Consider the following 16,717-nt stretch of genomic DNA (forward strand, 5'->3'; position numbering starts at 1 on the left):
CAAAACTCACCACCTTGTTTCTGCCAACTGCCCCATTTCCTCCTGTTCAAACAGTTGCAGGCACCGAATCCCTGCTAGGGTGGTGCTAACACCTCATCTCCATTGTTGCAGACTGAGACAGCAGAGGAGAAGTTCTCTGCAGAAGATGTCTTTAAAAAACCACTACCTCCCTCTGTGAAGAAGGAGGAGAGTGCAGCCCCGGTGAGTGGCTCATTGGGTTGGGATTGCCTTGTTTGGGGTTTTGCCTTGTTAGAGCCCGGGCAGAGGGCTGGAGAGGCTCACCCAGGCTGGCTGTCACCTCGGGTGGCAGAGGTGCTGACTCCTTGTGCCAGAGGAGGTGGCGTGGAAGACACAACAGTGAGGGCACTTTGCTTTATAACCCTGAGCTTGTTAGTGGGGAAATTTAATACCTGCATTCAAGCAGGGTCTGCCCACTTGAGCAGTCCTCAGGCAGAAACTCTTCCAGCTGCCTCCAGACTGAGCAAGGCCAAGCCCCACCGATGGCCGTAGCTCGAGGAGGTGACTGACAGCAGCTCGCTGCCAAACAGCCTCTGCTTCAGTCAGCTGCTGGTGCATAGAGGTGTTGGCACCAAAGCACAGCCTGTCTAGGAAGCAGGAGGGCTTCTCCTGGTGTTTAACTGCTGGCCAGCCAGCCTCTTCCCATCCCCTGCCTGTGCTGCTGCTGGGCTGGGTCTTGGGCTGGAGCAGAGACAGAAGTCAGGGGGAGATGGTTGGGGAAGCAGAGCTGGTGCAATGCAACAGATTGTCACACTTTTCTGCCTTTTCCCTCAGCCCAAGGTGGTTAACCCTCTGATAGGACTGCTTGGAGAATATGGAGGAGACAGTGATAATGAAGAGGAGGAGGAAGAGGAGGAGCAGTCGCAGGCGCAGTGGCTCCCACCTCCCCACCCGCCAGCACAACGCGAGGAGCAGCCGAGGAAGGCCAAGCCCAGCGAGGACAAGCTGACCGACTGGAACAAGCTGGCCTGCTTGCTCTGCAGGAGGCAGTTCCCCAACAAGGAAGTGCTCATCAAACACCAGCAGCTTTCCAACCTGCACAAGGTGTGGGGGAGCTGCTGGCTGGCTGGGGAAGAGGGGGGCTGCGTGTGTGCTGTGAGCTGCCTTTGGCTCAACAGCTTTGTGATCCTCAGGGGAACAACGTGGTGGTTCTGGTGGGAAGAGCTGTGCTGGGTTTGACACAGCAGCAGGGAGAGTTTCTCATCCCAGCGCTGTTGGAGCATCCTGTGAGCTGCTCCTTCCTGCCTTGGGAGGGCTGTTACGTCAAGGTGTGACTTTTGAAGCCAGAGTGAGATAGCTCAGGCTTGGGGAGAGTGGGGTGCTGGCACACACGGGTGTGATAGCAGGAAGAACTTCGCACATGCCTCCCCATCTTCTGCGCTGCCTTTGAGCTCTTGCTTCCAGGAGAGCCAAACTGCAGGCAGGTTAAAAGAGGATGGGTTGCTTTCCTTGCTGTGGAGTAGAAGGGCTCCTGGCCTTCTGGGGCTGCAAGAGAAGCTCTTGCACCTGATGGTGCAGGCATAAGAGTGTGCTGCTTTACATGTGCTCCTTATGAGGGGAGAGAATGATCCCAACAGCTTGATTCCTCTGCTGATGCTGGCTTTGTTTTTCCTTCTTCCAGCAAAACCTGGAGATACACATGAAGATCAAACGATCAGAGCAGGAACTGGCATATTTGGAGAAGAGAGAGCGTGAGGTGGGTCTGTGGTGGTGGGCAGACTTCTCTTTGTGTCCTTCATGAGGGGGATGTTGGTCCCACCTCCTCCACTTACACACCTGGGCAGCAAATGCCTCCCAGAGGGTCTGAGCCTGAACTATGGGCACACTCTGCATTTGGATCCTTGCCTTCTAAGAGCAGGGCTCCCTCCTCACAGAGTGTGGCTTTGTTACCCTCTGGGCTAAGTGGGGACCATCTGAAATTGGTGCAGTGTATGGCCAGGACTGGGACAGTGGTAACTATCCCTTGTTCAGAAGGTGGCAGGGCTGCTCCTGGTGCCAGAGCTGGAAGGCTGCAACCACAGGTCAGCCCAGCAGCTGCCACCACAGCATAGTAAGCACATTGTGGGTTCCCAGGACAGATTTCCAGCCAGCTGAGGGTGAGATGAGACCTGGCTGTGGAGTGGAGTCCTGTGGAATGCCAAATCCTTTCTAGCCCTGTACTTACTTAGTTCTTTCTGTTCCGAAGGGGAGATACAAAGACAAAGGAAATGACCGGAGAGAGAAGTTCCAGCAGATGGATTCACCAGAGAGAAAACGACTCAGATACGATCGGGACACAGAGAGGTAAGGGTGGCTCTGGGGTAGATGTCCTCAGGGCTCCTGGGGTCAGCTGGCAGGGCAGATCCACAAGAGTAACAGCCAGGCTGTGGGTCTTGTGGGCAGAGTTCCCCAGAGCCCATCGTGCTGCAGGACAGGGCAGAGGGGGCAGGAGAGGGATGGGGTTGTGCAGTGCAGGGTGGGCATGGGCAGGGGAAGCAGAGGGGCGAGAGGTGGGCTTCGAGTGTGCCGAGCCAGGCGTGGGGAGCAGAACACAGCCTGTTCTCACCCACCTGGCACCTCGCCACTGCAAGAAAGAGCAAAGCTGCCTTTCATCTGTTCCGCTGACTCAGAGGAACGCCGGGAGCTGCATCCATCTCCCTCAGAGTAGGTGGAGGAAGAAGCGCGTGCCGTGCGGAGCTGGAACAGCCTGCCTGCTGTCCCAGTGGGCTGAGGAGCTGCCAGGAAGGTGTTGGAGGCAGGACTGGTTACGTGCCTGTTCCTGTCTGGTGCAGCACCTCAGGAGGAGACCTTTCCTCCATGTCTTGCAGTTGAAAAATCTGCATCTTCTCTTCCTCTGTTTTCCTGGAACAGCTGTGAATAAGCTGAAGCAGCCTGTGTGTAGTGGCCTGGGCAGCTGGCAAGCAGAGTGCGCCTGGAGGAAGCTGTTTTTGTGCTGAGGGGTTTTCAGAGCTCTGGGGCTTGGTTAGTGGTCTTGGCTGAGCAATGCCCAGGTGGGACAAAGGGTTTCCCAATCCCCACTGCATCTGTTGAGCGGCGTGACCACAGCACTGGGTGGAAAAATGCATCTACCAGAGCAGCAGGAGTTAGATTTCGCTTCCTTACTGCTGCTAAAATTCAGGTGATGCGATGCAAACACAGAACACTCCTGGCTTGCTTGTACCAGAAATATTTTGGAGCCTGAGCTCATTTCCTGGTGTGTTTTTCCCTGAGGTGGGACACGAAGTTACGTGGTCAGAGGTGTCTGAGTCCATGCTGAGTCCACCGCATTGGTTTCCGTGGGCGGTGTGCTTCTTGCAAGGAGCTCAGGCATCCCTCAGGAGAGGCTGGAATGGCAATGAGGTGCTATTACTGGAGCTAAAAATCCCTGGCATGGGATCATCCATCAGTTGGTTCTGTCTCTTTCACAGTGACTATGACTCGAGGATTGACAGCAACAGCAAAGGGAACCGCATGTCACAGTCCATGGGGTGGAAGAAAGGCTTCGGCCACAACCAGCAAGGTGCAGCATCGCCGATGGAGGTGAGTCTTCCTTTCAGAACATCGCTGCCCTACAGCCAGTAACCTCTCCCAAGATGGCTGGAGGGAATTCCCAGCTGGAACAAGAGTGGGGCTGCAAGCATCGGCCCCCACTCTATGGAACAATGTGTGTGGAGGGGCTGCGAGTGCGTTGGCAGTGGGGAAAGGATGGAGGTGATACGGATCTGTGGGACTTCAGAGCAGAGTAACAGTGAGCAGGGGGTGTGAGTGCCTCAGTAACACCTGCCCAAAGCCAGGCTGGGTCTGAGCTGGTCACCAGTGCCATGCTCTGCAGCCACACCAGCCAGGGGAAGAGGTGAACACCCCCCAGCCCCCAGGGAGGTGCGAATGTAGCCAAAGACACGCTGTGTGTCTGCTCTGCTCCTGAGGCTCTCGCTGCCATTCTGCACCCTGCACCTCAGATAGGGAACACCATGTACATCAGATGAGGAGCAGAGCCCCCATCAGCGGAGGGTGTCAGGGATAGGCAGGGCTGGGATGTGTCCTGCTTCTGGGGACAGGCTGGGTTCTTGGGAGACCTTAGTTTGCTGGAGAGGGTTTACCTGGCGAGCGGTGTGGGGCTGGGCCTGCCCCATGCCCACATGGCCCCCCTGGGCAGCTCACACACAGCTCGCCTTGCCACACTCAGTGTGCAGTCGAGTGTATATTTGTTGAAGCAAATATTTGAGGCTTCATGGTGACGTGTGCTTGAGCCCACACGTACGAGGCAAGATTCTCTCTTGGTGCAGACAGCAGGAACCTCCCCAGCTGTTGCTCAGCCCCCATGGAGCTTCCTGGAGCCTTGTCAAAGGGCCAGCTCTGACGGAGCACTCTGGGAGGCCTGACCCTTGATCAGGGTGCAAGGCACAGCCCTTGTGCAAGCCCTGTAGAGCCCTCCCCACTTCCACGTCACACTGGGCATCGCCACGTGCCCGCTTCAGTCCCACAGGACTTTGATCTCAGTCTAACTGATCACTTCCCTGATGCTCAGGTAGGTCGGTCTTAAAAGCAAAGAGAACCGCTCTGCCTTGGGCCTGCTTTCCCCGCCCGGCTGTAGACAGGCATTAGTGAATAATTCAGGCACTGGCTGCAAAAGCCAGTCCTTAGAAACTGGTTGAAATTCCAAGCGAGCTACCAGAGCCCCCAGGAGCTCTGTTAGAGGAGAGAACAGCTGAGCTTGTGCAAATGTAGGCTGACTGCAGATGGCTCCCCAGGAGCACCTCGCTCCTGCTGGCACTTGCCTTTGCTCTGCTTCGGCCACGGTGCCGGCGCTGCCTGTTTTGGCTGCCCAATCCCACCCTGCCATATGCCAGTGTTGGACTCTGGGGCCAATCCCTGGGGTTGGCTCATGCCAGGCATTTGCCACTATGTTTTTGTTGCCCTCAAAGGGACAATGGTTTCTCCTAAATAGGTTTTGGGGGAACGGGGTGCACTGGCTGCTCTCCTCTCCCGGGTCCACATGGGGAGCGATGACACAGCCCAGGGCAAGCTTCCTCTTCATGGACAGCTGGCAAAGAGGAACAGTCACTGACACAAGCTGCATCTGCTTTTCAGGTGGAAAATCGGAAGAAGGGCCCTGGCCTGGGGGCCCAGGGGAAGCCCAGCAAGAGACAGTCCAACGAGACCTATCGTGACGCCGTCCGCAGAGTCATGTTCGCCCGCTATAAGGAGCTTGAGTGATGGGTGGAGAAATCCCCATGCCTCTCTGTCTCCATCTCTGTCTCTCTGTGTCCTGTTCTCTCTGGGGGGGAGGTTGGTCTTTTTGTTTGGTTTTCATTTGGGGGTTTGGGGTTTTTTTTCAATTGTTACAGGTTTTGCTGCTAGAATTTTTTTAAATAAAACTGAAAATCCATCAGTGCTTGTCTCTTGCCTGAAATGGGACATTTGGGACGCATCGATGCTTTGGAAGATTCCCCTCTGCTGGGGACAACCCTGGGGCTTGTGGCTGTGCCAGCGGGGCTGGGATAGGTTTGGTCACTGCCCTGCAGCGTGTTCCCTGACAGCTCTGGGACAGATGCCACTGGCGCTGTGAACTGGTGGGTCAGAACATGCACTGGGCACTGGGGACAGCCCCAAGGCCTGGGAGGAATTGAGGAGCGGGAGCAACCTGTATGGATTCATCCTGGCCTTACAAGGAGAACCAGGTTTAATTGGTATTGATGACTTAACGGTTAAAGCTGGTCTAAGTCACACTGGGAGTCATCTGGGCTCCCCAGCAGTGCAGAGCCCTCGTGGGGACATGGCCGTGCTGGTCCGGTGTGGCAGGGGCTGCACAGCGCCCTGCGAGGAACCAGGCTGGTCAGAGGACAAGCCATCCTGAGCAAGCGCTGCTTGCACAGCCTGAGGGGTGCAGGGCAGCTCCAGGGCAGTTCAGGTGACACAGCCAGAGTGTGTGTGTGTGTGAGCATGGTGGGGACTGCGGGTGACAAGGCTGAGCATGGCCTGTATGGGTAAGGACAGTGGTGGTGGCTGGCGGGAGCAGACAACGTGCCGGATGGATGGGAGGGCGGTGACAAACTGCAGTGGTTGTCACCCACCATCGCTTTCCAGCGTCCCAAAGGAGGGAACACCAGAGCCATGAGGAAACTGGAGATGGCAAGGCTTGGAGGTGAAGGGCCACCAGCAACAGCTGAGAACTTCTGAGGGGAGCAGAAGACCTGTCCGAGCTCCGTTTCCTTGTCTCTGCCAGAGAGGTGGCAGGAGCTTGCTGGCACCCCTGTTCTCGGTGCTGCTGAAGGTAGGCACGGCCCCATCGCAGTGCTGGTGAGTACAAGGGTGTGAGGGGAGGGAACGTGCATGCAATTTGGAGTCACGAAGGGTTTGTAGCAGCCCCCTCTTCTCGGGAGCCCTCCCTGCTGGCTGTCAGGTCTCCCCTGCAAGCCAGGGGGCTGTCCTGCACCCTGCACGCTGGGCATCTGGGTCTGCCAAAAACGAGCATCGCTCCCCAGTGAGAGAGGCTGGAGGCTTCACAACCACAGACTGGTTTCACTGGTTTATGTTTAATGGTTAATTTTTACTAACCATGACCTGATTTTACTGATCTGGGTACATCCATCTCAGTGAGAACCTGTTACGGACCAGCGATACATAATTAATTAGAAGACAAGAAGCCAGATGAATGTAAGAGCAGGTTCCTTTGGACAGACAAACCTTGGTAACGAATGTACATTCCTTGGCTGAGCTGCATTCGCTTGTGTGTTGTGGGTGAGATGTGTGTGTGTGAAAGGAGAGAGGCGCCGGTGCTCCCCTCGTAGGCCAATGGCCGGAGCTCAAATCCACACAGAGACCTCAGGAGCAGGGCACAGTGCTGCCACAAGCACTGCTTGGCAGCTCCAGGGGCACAGTTCTGCCCCACACACCTGTTGCTCAGCCCATCCGTGGCTGGGAGGGTCGGTCCCGTCCTGCTGCGCTTCCCCACCGGCTGCTCGGGTGTGTTGTGAGCAGCTGGGAAATAAGCAATAGCTTGAAACCCCCCAGCCCTGGAGCCACCTCCACTCAGCACCTTACAAACACCACTGCTGCAGACACCCCTGTGAGCTGGTCCCATGGTGCAGGATGCCTGTCTGCCCACACATCATACGACATCACATTGCACCATGCCAGGCTTCATCCGGAGGGAAGGAGAGGATTGGTCTGAGGAGCTGGAGTGCCTGTGTAGGGGTGGTTTGGATTCCCATCAAGCAGGAGCAGCAAGAGCCCGGTGACCCCAGTGCAGGTGATGCCCTGTCCCACTGGGGTGCAGTCCCATGGGACCCGAGCAGTGCTGGAGTAGTAGGACAGGTCCTGCCAACAGGCTGGTGACAAAACTGTCTGTAACACTGGCCCCAGGGGTCCCAGGTCCAGCCAGGAGACAAGGCTGACCTACACCAACCAGTCTGAAGTCCAGCCGGGAGAGCAGTCTGGACACAGCACAGACTCACCTACAGCACAACTTTTTGGGGTGGAAGGGAGGCTGGGCTTACTTGGAGACCCCAGACTAAAGGGCAGTGAGGGAGGGGTCCAGGTGAGGTCATTCAGTGCCCCCAGGACCCTGGCCCTGCCCCTGTGGGGATCTTCCTTGGGCCCTTCCTATTGCTGGGGCTCAGGATAGGGGCCGAGCAGCTCCACGGGTGGTTTGGCAGCAACATCCCTTTTCTCCAAAGCCCCGTTGTGGTCTGTCCGCTCCAGCGTGTTAATTTGGCTCAGGAGTGTTCTGAAACCTCTCCCCACCTTGCTGCACTTTGGGTGATGTCCTGGAGCGGTGCTGGAGAGCTTGGGACAGCAGCAGCAGGGTTCCCCTCAGGTGAAACCAAACCAGGCGTGCTCCGGGAGTGCGCCACACGCTCCCTGACCACTGATGGACCTTCAGACCAGAGCTTGTGCGCAGTGAAAATCTTTGTATAGTACTTGTACGACAGATTGTACGAGTCTGCTCCCATGGCACCAGCCTGGCGTGCAGCCCCAGTTCCCCACACAGTTCCCTCACCCTAATATTTCATGTCTTGAGTCGCTTGCAGACCAGATCTTTCCTTTTGAAATCCCCCTGCCAGGCAGCAGCGTGATGGTGCCATGCCTCTGCTCCCCATCCTCATCCCCATCCCCATCCCCATCCCCATCCCCATCCCCATCCCCATCCCCATCCCCATCCCCATCCCTCCCCACATTTCACTTTCCCAGTCCACAAGAGAAAGAATCCCAACCCAAAAGCCCAACCAGAAGCGCGATGCCCCGAGGGGCTGCTCCCCAGACCCCGCGATGCCCCGAGGGGCTGTGTCCCAGCCCCCCGCGCTGCGCCGGGCGCTGCAGGGATGCGGTGCCCGGGGAGAGCCGGGCGCTGGGCCGGGCCGCCCGCACCGCTAGATGGCAACGGCCGCCCGCGGGCAGCCAGGGCTGGTTTGTGAATGAAGAAGGGCTGCCCCCTCTGCCACCCCCCCGCCCCGGCTGCCACCCACCCCCTCCGCCCCCCGGCTCCTCCCCGCAGCCTCCAGGTGCTGTGGGTCTGCCGGGGGCAACGCGCTGGCAGCGGGGTGGGCTCCTGGCCGGGGTGGGCTCCTGGCCGCCGACGAGACCCCGCGGGCTCCTTGGCCGGTGAGTAGCGGGGGAGGGTGTGGTGGTGGTGGTGGTGGGGGGGGGATTGTCCCCGAGTTCGGCAGCCCGGCTTGGGCAAGGCTGCCTTGTGTCTCTGCCCCCTCGGGCTGAGCCGGGCCAAGCCTCTCTGCTCGTACGGTCCGGCTCGCTGCGCGGTACAGTCCAGCTACACGCTGAGTAACTTGGGAGCAACTCGGCTTTGCCCAGCTCCTGCGGCGGGAAGGGAGCTCGTCCTGCTGCTCCACAACGCGCGGTCGGAAGTTTGTGCTGGTGATCTTCTGTGGGTGTATCTGCCCTGGTTGGTGTATCTGTTACGGTTGCATCTGCCTGGGAGGCTGTACCTGCCCTGGTTGTACCTGCCCTGTTTGTCTCTCTCTGCCCTCGTTGTGTCTGTTAAGATTAGATCTGCCCTGGAGGTTGCATCTGCCCTGGTTGTATCTATCTGCCCCGCAGGTTGTACCTGCTCTGATTGTACCTGCCTGCCCAGAGGCTGTATCTGCCCTGAAGGCTGTATCTGCCCATCCTGCCCTAACTGGGGTTCTGGGGTGTCTGTTCCTATGGCAAAGCTCTTCTGTCTTCAGAGCTGGGTTTTCTGGGGCTCCTCGACGCTGCCGCCGCTTCGCTGCCAGGGTGTGACAGCCCGAAATCCCGCGTTGTGCCGATCGGCACCAAGCGCCTTGTCCGTGCTGGGAGCTTTTGCCACGGCTCACAGACAGCTTGGTTGGGGTTTTCCCACACACACACACTCCCAAATAAAAATTTGCCTCCAGGCAGTTGTGACAGCCTTGGTCCAAGGAGGAAAATAGTCTCCCTGGTTGTGGGGAGAGTTGTGCCCTGCTTGGGCTTCGTGACATCTGTTGGGACACCTTCAACCCCCCTCTGCAAAGCCTCAGCCCTTAGAAACCTCCAGACACACAGTGCAGGAGGCAGAAAGGGAGCAGAGCCTGAGAAATGCTGGGTGCTTTCCAAAGATGTTCTTTAACTGAGGATCCTTCTGTTTGGGAGTGTTGCAGAGCCTGGGTACCGGCAGCCGGGAGCCTCATGTGCCTCGAGTGTCTCAGTGCAATGGGCAGGTGTCTCTGTGCAATGGGGTGGTGATGCTTGGGGTGAGAGTAGGAGGGAGAAGTCTAGGGGTTTGCTTACATCTCGAAACAAGTAACAAAGCACTTGATGAGCTTAAATGAGGACAAAGAGGGTTATTTCTTCCTATCCCTGAAATAAGACCACCTCCAGTGTGAATTGGGCCTCCTGAGGAGCATGCAGCAGGTCCCACACGGCAGCGGGGTGCCTGGCCGAGGGATGTGCTGGTCACTGGAAGCCAGCACATTGCTGGGCTTCACTATGCCCAACCTCAGGCTGCTGCTCTGGTTGTGTTTGGTTAAGCTGTTCCTTGCCTAGAAGGAATTGCTGTGGTAATCTGGCTACAGAGCTCTGGTGTGGAATTTCCACCTAGCTGGAAATCAGTGTGTGCATGGGACCGCTGGAGGTCTGGGACCAGCTCTCCTCCAGCCCTTCCTGCTCTTCCCTTGGGCACATGACCTGAGGGATGAGCAGGAAGGGCTGGAGGAGAGCCCATCCCAGACCTGCAGTGGTCCTGCAAGCCGTGAGTAGCTTTCTCTTTGCCAAGTGGAGCACATCCCAGCTTTCCAATGGTCAGTGCTCATGCAGCCATCAAGGTGTGGGGGGTCTGGCTGCCCACATGGGTCTCTGACTTGAGACGTCGAGTTGCTGTACCATATGGATTCCTCCTGCCGAGTTAACGAAGAACAAGGACACACACACACACCCCCACCCTGTGATTTATGGGCTGGGGCTGGGGAAGTCAATTGGAGAGCCAGGGCAGAGATATTCCCTCTCTAAGAAATGCGTGAGGAATTCATCCCTAATCTAATCTCACCAAATTCCATGAGGATGTGAGACAAGGATCGTTCACTGTGGTTCCTTAGGGTGATAAGTAAATGGCAAACCCCCAGGCGCGGGAGTTGCGCTCCCAAATACCAACAGGGAGACTGGGGAGGGGGGTGCCACGGTCTGAGCCATCTCAAATTGCTAGGTAAGAGGTGATGCCAGGCCGTGGGGCTGCCAAGAGATCATGGAGAGGGAGCGGGAGCCAAGCCCGGGCTCCTTGGCAGGACTTGCTCATAATGATGCTCGTTGCCAAACCAAGCCCTTCAGCCAGCGGGGGTTTGTGGCTGCTCCTGTGACACGCTCTCAGGGGCTGTTTACAGTGAGGATGAAGATTTATTGTAAGCCTCAGCTCCCAGACTCTTCCTCCGAGTTTGGTCTCTCCCCACCACAGCTGGTGTTACACCAAGAGGTGGCTTTGAGGGCGCAGGGTAATTAGGGGTAATTAGGTCTTTACAGGCACTCGCTGGTGCAGTCACAAACCCGCTGTTGAAAGCAGATGAAGGGGTCAGTCAGCTGGGCACGAGACATTCTCAGCCTCCCCTGCCCTCTCTGAGGAACCCTCCCTGGGGAGGAGGGTGGCTCAATGGGACCCCTCCGTCCTGCTTGGGGTGGCAAGGGGCTCCCACAGAGGGTAGGCAGCTCCCAGGAAGAGGGTGAGAACAGTGTTACCTGTTCTGGGCTGGGTCTCCATTTTTGGGAGTGTCTGATCCCCATGAGCCACCCGTCACCCCCCACCCACTGCTCATTTCTGCCCAGCACACAGGAGCTGATGTACCTTCCCTGACTCTCTTTCCCTGGGGAAACTGAAGCACAGGGTGCCAAAATGAGCTGTGGGGCTCACAGTGCACCCAGGCTCACAGTGCATGGGATGGCATCGCTCTGCCTCCCAACAGACCACATCATCCCGCATCACAGCCAGAGAAATCCCACATCACCTGGTGCCAAGGGATGGCAGTGATCTGCTGGTACCCAGGAGGGGACGCTCCATATTCCCAGCAGAGATAAGTCTCTGTTATAGCCCCATCTGGGTCCTGTGGGACATTTGGACTCTGCCATCTCCATGCTTGGTGACCCTGCCTACCCCTGATCCACCCCCAGCTCCACTGTGCCCGCAGGCAGGCCATGTGCCCGTGCTCTGGGCCTGCACACCCCAGCTCTGCCAGCGAGATGGCACAACATGGCATGGCATGGCACGGCACAGCATGGCACGGCATGGCATGGCATGGCATGGCATGGCATGGCACGGCACGGCATGGCACGGCACGGCATGGCACAGCACAGCATGGCATGGCACAGCATGGCATGGCATGGCACGGCATGGCACGGCATGGCACGGCATGGCACGGCACAGCATGCAGTCCTTGCGGACGTCACCCCCGTTTGACTTGGCAGCCCGCCCAGGATACGGCTCCCCTCAAACAATGCCGTGCAGAAGCCGCGTGCGTTATTGTTCCTGCCTCGCACGCTGGCCAGCTGCCACCGATTGTGCGCAGGAACCACTCTGCTGCTCCCACCGACGGGCCCAGGTTTATTTCCCCCTTTCCAGGGGAGCGCTGATGTCACCTCATTTCACCAGGGCACTTTGTAGCTTGGAAAAAGAAAAAGGAAAAGGCTTTCGGTTTCAGTCTGTGCTTTGTCTGTGGAGAGCAGCGCCTGTCTTCCCACGGTGCGTGCTCCCACGGTGACGGCGCTGCCACCGCCCGCTGCCATGTCCTGGCTTGTGCCTGGTGATGATAGAGCCAGGCCTGGTGTTGAGCGTTCTCCAGGCTCTGGGGTGTTGGAGGATGATGAGCTGTTTGGAGGGAGGTGGGACCTTGGGGTCAGCCCCTGCCCTGCTGGGGGTGGGCCATGGGACATCTCACTGGGTCCGTCTGCACCTCAGCTCCGAGCTGGACGGGTGACAGGCATGTGGCAGTACTGGGAGGGCTGATAGACCTTCACATGGCCGAGGGGTTGGGCAGGAAGGATGTGTCCTGGGAGCAGCGCCTTGGGCATGGTACGTGGTTCTGGTGGCGGCTGCTTCTGGGCTGCCTCTAGCACAGGGAGCGGTGCTGCGAGGGGTGTCTCTGCTTGTGACAGTTGGCTGGGCTGGGGTCTCTCTCCTGAGCAGACAGGGAAAGAATGGCAGCAAGGGGAGCTGTCAGCCCCAGCATGTGCCGCTGCTGCTGGCAGCATTGCCCCTGTTCTGCCTGCACAAAGGCTACGGCAGCTGACCAGACCCCTGCCAGATGTGCCTCCAGCTTCAGCTCAGCCTGGAGCTGACCTGGTGTCTCCTGGGGAAGAGCGAAGAACCAGCAGGCTGGGGTGAACGGCCCAGCGTCCATCCGCAGCGTCTCTGCTGGTCAGTGCTCCTAGGAGTTCCCCTGCCCAGAGCCCGCAGCCTTCCTCCGAGCTGTGGGGACTGCAAGGTCTCTCAGCTGCCCTGGAGCTCACCCCAAGCAAGGATGTGTCCTCCAGCTCCCCAAGCAGCGTGCCGCAGGGAAGGGCAGCCCACTGAGAGGGCAGCCAGAGCCTGTTTCTCCACGGGGCTCCGAGGTTTGCCAGCCAGGGAGCTCACCCGGCGCCCGGGCTGTAATTACCGAGGAGCCCCGCCAAGCTGCTCCGCGCAGCAGCAGATAGGGGCGCAGCAGCAGCAGCAGATAACCCTGCGGGCACCCTCCGGCCTCATTACAACCTCCAGCAAAGTCCCCACGCCTGCCCATCTTGTTCCAATTAGTGCAGCAGGCCGGGGCGGGCGGGGAGCCGGGCTCCTCCGGATGAAAAGCAAACACTGCCGAGCTTTCAAGTGTGGGGGGAGGCGAGCGACCCCTCCTGGGACAGCCAGCGGCTCTGGGAGCCTGGGGAAACGGGTGAGCCGGGTCATGAGCCAAAGAGCAGGTGCTCAGCAGCCAGCTCCTGCCTGGGATGGGCTTGTAGATGGGGGAAATGGGGTGTAGCGTGCTGAGAGGTGCTGAGCAGCCCTGTCCCGTAGGTCTGGAGGCAGGAGGATGCTGAGACGTGCCCACCAGGACTCTGGTCAAGCCCACCACCTCTTTTTCACGGGCACCAAAGCACCAGCAGCCCGTGACAGTAGGTGACGGCTGAGGTTCGGGCTGGGGACCATGAGCTGGCAAGCTCTGTATGAAAACCCTGGAGCCCCTGCCAGGTTTTAGCACGTGGGTGCTGGCACGGGTGCCAGATCCAGCCTGGGTAAGCCTGCAGCCCAGCCCAGGGCTCCCGAGTGAGGGCTCATGATGGCTGTGTGGAGTGTCAGGCCATGTGGCAGACAGGTGATGGGGGGGTCTCAGCTGTGGGCAGCATCGTGGTATAAATGGCTCTGAGGAACGTGGTGCTGCCCCTGGGGACTCCAGAGGCTTTGGGGAGCGGGTTTGGCAGCAGGGTGGGCAGCACCGAGCCTCCTTGCTACCTTATTTGGGTACTTTTCCTTTGGTGACATCAGAGGATGGCAAGCCCCTTCCCAGGCATGAGAGCATTTCCAACTGCTCGCTCTTGCATTAGGAGGTGGGTTAGGAGCTCACTGTGGGGAGTCAGGCCAGAGCTGAACACTCCAAGATGAGGTGTGTGGCTGCTGCCCAGTGTGACGTGCACTTGCTTGGTGCTGGTCCCACCTCCCTGACCCCCACTCTGTCTGGGGAAGAGCCCAGGCTCCTTCTTCCAGATCTGCCTCTGCGGTGCTGCCAGCTGGCATCTCGGGGTTGGTTTGCCCCACAGGACCCCCGGCCTGGGCACCATCCCACAGCTGCTAACCCGCCCTGGGGCTTGGCTGCAGAGTCCGGAGCAGCATATTTGGGAAGACCAAAAAGGGCTGCAGGAACTGGTGGCTGGCAGCACAGCCCAATCCAGCTCACCTCCGTGCCCATCACCGTGCGGTGATGCCCAGCTGCTGGGCTGCCTTCCCGGCCTGACACCCGAGAGTCAAGCCCAGGGCAGGCTTCACCTCTCAGTAGCAAGGGAAGGGTAGGGGGCTGAGCCAGCGTCCTCCCAAGAAAGGGATTAGCAGGACGTTATGTGAAGTCAGCTCCTTATCCTTTCATAAACAGTTATTAATATCCTGGCCAGCCCTGGGCTTGGCAATTTGCTTTCAAAGAACACGGTCCCAACCGGAGTGTGCTGCAAGCTCCCGAAACTTCAGGGAGAGGGACACCGCTGGAGGAGATGGTGTATTTGCCCATCAGGACAGCAAAGTTTACTCCCTGAAAGACAAGGAGCTGGGCCCAGCTCCTGCCTCCCAAGGCCCCAGGCAGACAGAGAACTCCTGCAGAGAAGGGCAGAGGCAGCTGGGCTCTGACAGACGGGTTCACGGCCCGGGATGGACACGGCTTTGTCTGTGTAAAGGGGGGGAGGAGGAAGAGCAGCTGTGGTAGAGCCTGAGGTCTGTGCTCACGCAGCAATGCGAGTGGTGTGCACGCAGTGTGACACAAAAGGTCTCATGTTTGTGTGTCAGCCCACCTAAGAAGTAAAAAAGGGAAAGAAATCGCTCGTGCTCTGAAGTGTGGCCACAGGCACTGAGCTCCCACCCGGACCCCAGAGCTGTCCCTGCCCCAGTGCTGGTCCCACTAGGTCCCATCAGTGAGGGTCCCTCCTGCCCGGCCGGGCTGACGTGCCGGTGGGCGCAGGGTGCTGGCAGCAGCTGGAACTCCTTCATCCCTGCTCGCAGCCCTCAGAGCGCTTTGGCAGCCATGATCCTGGAAAGACGAGTGGTGTGGGGCTAATCATGATGGTGGGCCTTAATCTCACAGGGAGAGGAGGCTGCTGAGAGCAGCCCTGGCTGGAAGGGAGCCCTCTGGCCAGCCTTGCTGTGCGATGGCAGAGAAGTGCAGGCGAAGCCTGAGCAAGCTCAGCCGCATTCTACTGCTGCCAAAACCCTCTGCTGAACCCCTCCAACAGCCTTTGGGGCTCCACATGGGCCAGCCATGGCCAGGCATGTGTCACCTGAGGCTTTCGCTGAGATGTGGCGGCGGCCCAATGCCACCCAAGCCCTGGCACCAGCTTTAGCAGCCCCACCTCTGGTGTCATGCTGCAGGAGCAGGGTGTATGTCTGTCCTGCAGCTCAGCATCGCAGGCTTCCCTTACATCGATCCTGCCACAGCCAGGCAGCGCTGGGGGAAGCGGGGAGGGGGCTGATGGCCCATCCCAGGGGCTTTGTCCTGTTGGAGAAGGACGACAGCTGCCTCTCCGCGCAGCTGCTGGGGCATCCATCATCCTGCACGGGGTGGAGGGGGACGGCCAGCGCCCTGGGCTGAGCAGGGCGGGTGCCTGTGTGTCTGGGTGTCTGTGCTTCGGGGCAGGAGCAGGAAGGCAGCACGTGGAAGAGGGAGAGCCGTGGGCAGGGGTGCAGCCAAGGCAGGCGTGAGCCCCACAGCTCCCGCCGCACACGCGCCCCACGCGCGGGTCCCGCATTCACAGGGCGGCCAAGGTGCAGAGGTGTGTGCAGGGACATGCACATGGGCTGAGCCCAGGAAGGTGTGGGAGGGGAGGAGGAGACTCCCTGATGGCTGGGCATGGCCATCCTGCCCCTTGCTGGGCTCTGCCCCTCCGGTTCTTTGAGACTACCAGACCCTTTCGCCTGGCTAACCAGGCTGATGGAGGAGAACGCCCCCCTTCCTGAGGGGAAACCGCCTGCACCCCACTCTGTGGCAGGGAGATGGGGTGGTCTCAAGGGTGTGGGGCTTGTGAGCCCAGGGGGAATGCTGACATGGGGGTTCAGCCCCTCTCCTCCCCCCTCCCTCTCCTCTCCCTTGAGGTCCCCCAGCTGCTGGGGCCAGGACTCCACCCCTGCCTGTGCCCAACCAGCCCCACTGTGTAACTCAAGGCCACACTGGGCTGCAAATGGCGTGGGGAAATGGCTGGGATGCAATCGGGGCTCATCAGCAGTGGGGAGCCTGGGGGAGCCAGGGCTCCCCTGGGCCCAGAGGCACACAGGGGCTGCTGGTGGAGCTGAGGATGCTCTTCCCTCCTGGGAGACAATGCCTAGTTTGGTAAATCCAGGGCCCTTCCCCCTCTGAACTTTGGGGCAGTTTGCACTCTCCGTGGCATCGTGGAGCGAATAGGTGTTGGTGGGAGGATAAACAATTCCCTCCCACACCCACATGGCTCGAGCAGGAGGGGATTGTCTTTTCCCTGCGCTGCTCAGTCTCCAGCAAGACCTTCCAGGGGCCCTTGTCTCCAAAGGAAAAATTCAGTGCTGCACCATGAAACAGTGACACTT

The 16,717-nt window shown here is 59.0% G+C and overlaps 1 protein-coding gene across 1 annotated transcript in view; it reads left to right on the forward strand.

The window, feature by feature from the left end:
- The window catches only part of RBM6 (RNA binding motif protein 6), a gene marked incomplete at its 5' end in the record, with an annotated part of 54,035 nt that extends 48,655 nt beyond the window's left edge, over nucleotides 1-5,380 (forward strand). Inside the window, 6 exons of the mRNA XM_084269486.1 lie at nucleotides 112-201; nucleotides 793-1,062; nucleotides 1,640-1,714; nucleotides 2,204-2,301; nucleotides 3,426-3,537; nucleotides 5,089-5,380. Coding sequence (XP_084125612.1) covers nucleotides 112-201; nucleotides 793-1,062; nucleotides 1,640-1,714; nucleotides 2,204-2,301; nucleotides 3,426-3,537; nucleotides 5,089-5,214 — 771 coding nt within the window. The 3' untranslated portion in view covers nucleotides 5,215-5,380. The remainder of the gene's footprint in view (nucleotides 1-111; nucleotides 202-792; nucleotides 1,063-1,639; nucleotides 1,715-2,203; nucleotides 2,302-3,425; nucleotides 3,538-5,088) is intronic.
- Between the last annotated feature and the right edge of the window lie 11,337 nt (nucleotides 5,381-16,717).

Source organism: Gallinula chloropus, assembly GCF_964237585.1.
Source record: "Gallinula chloropus genome assembly, chromosome: 12".
Classification (NCBI taxonomy): Eukaryota; Metazoa; Chordata; class Aves; order Gruiformes; family Rallidae; genus Gallinula; species Gallinula chloropus.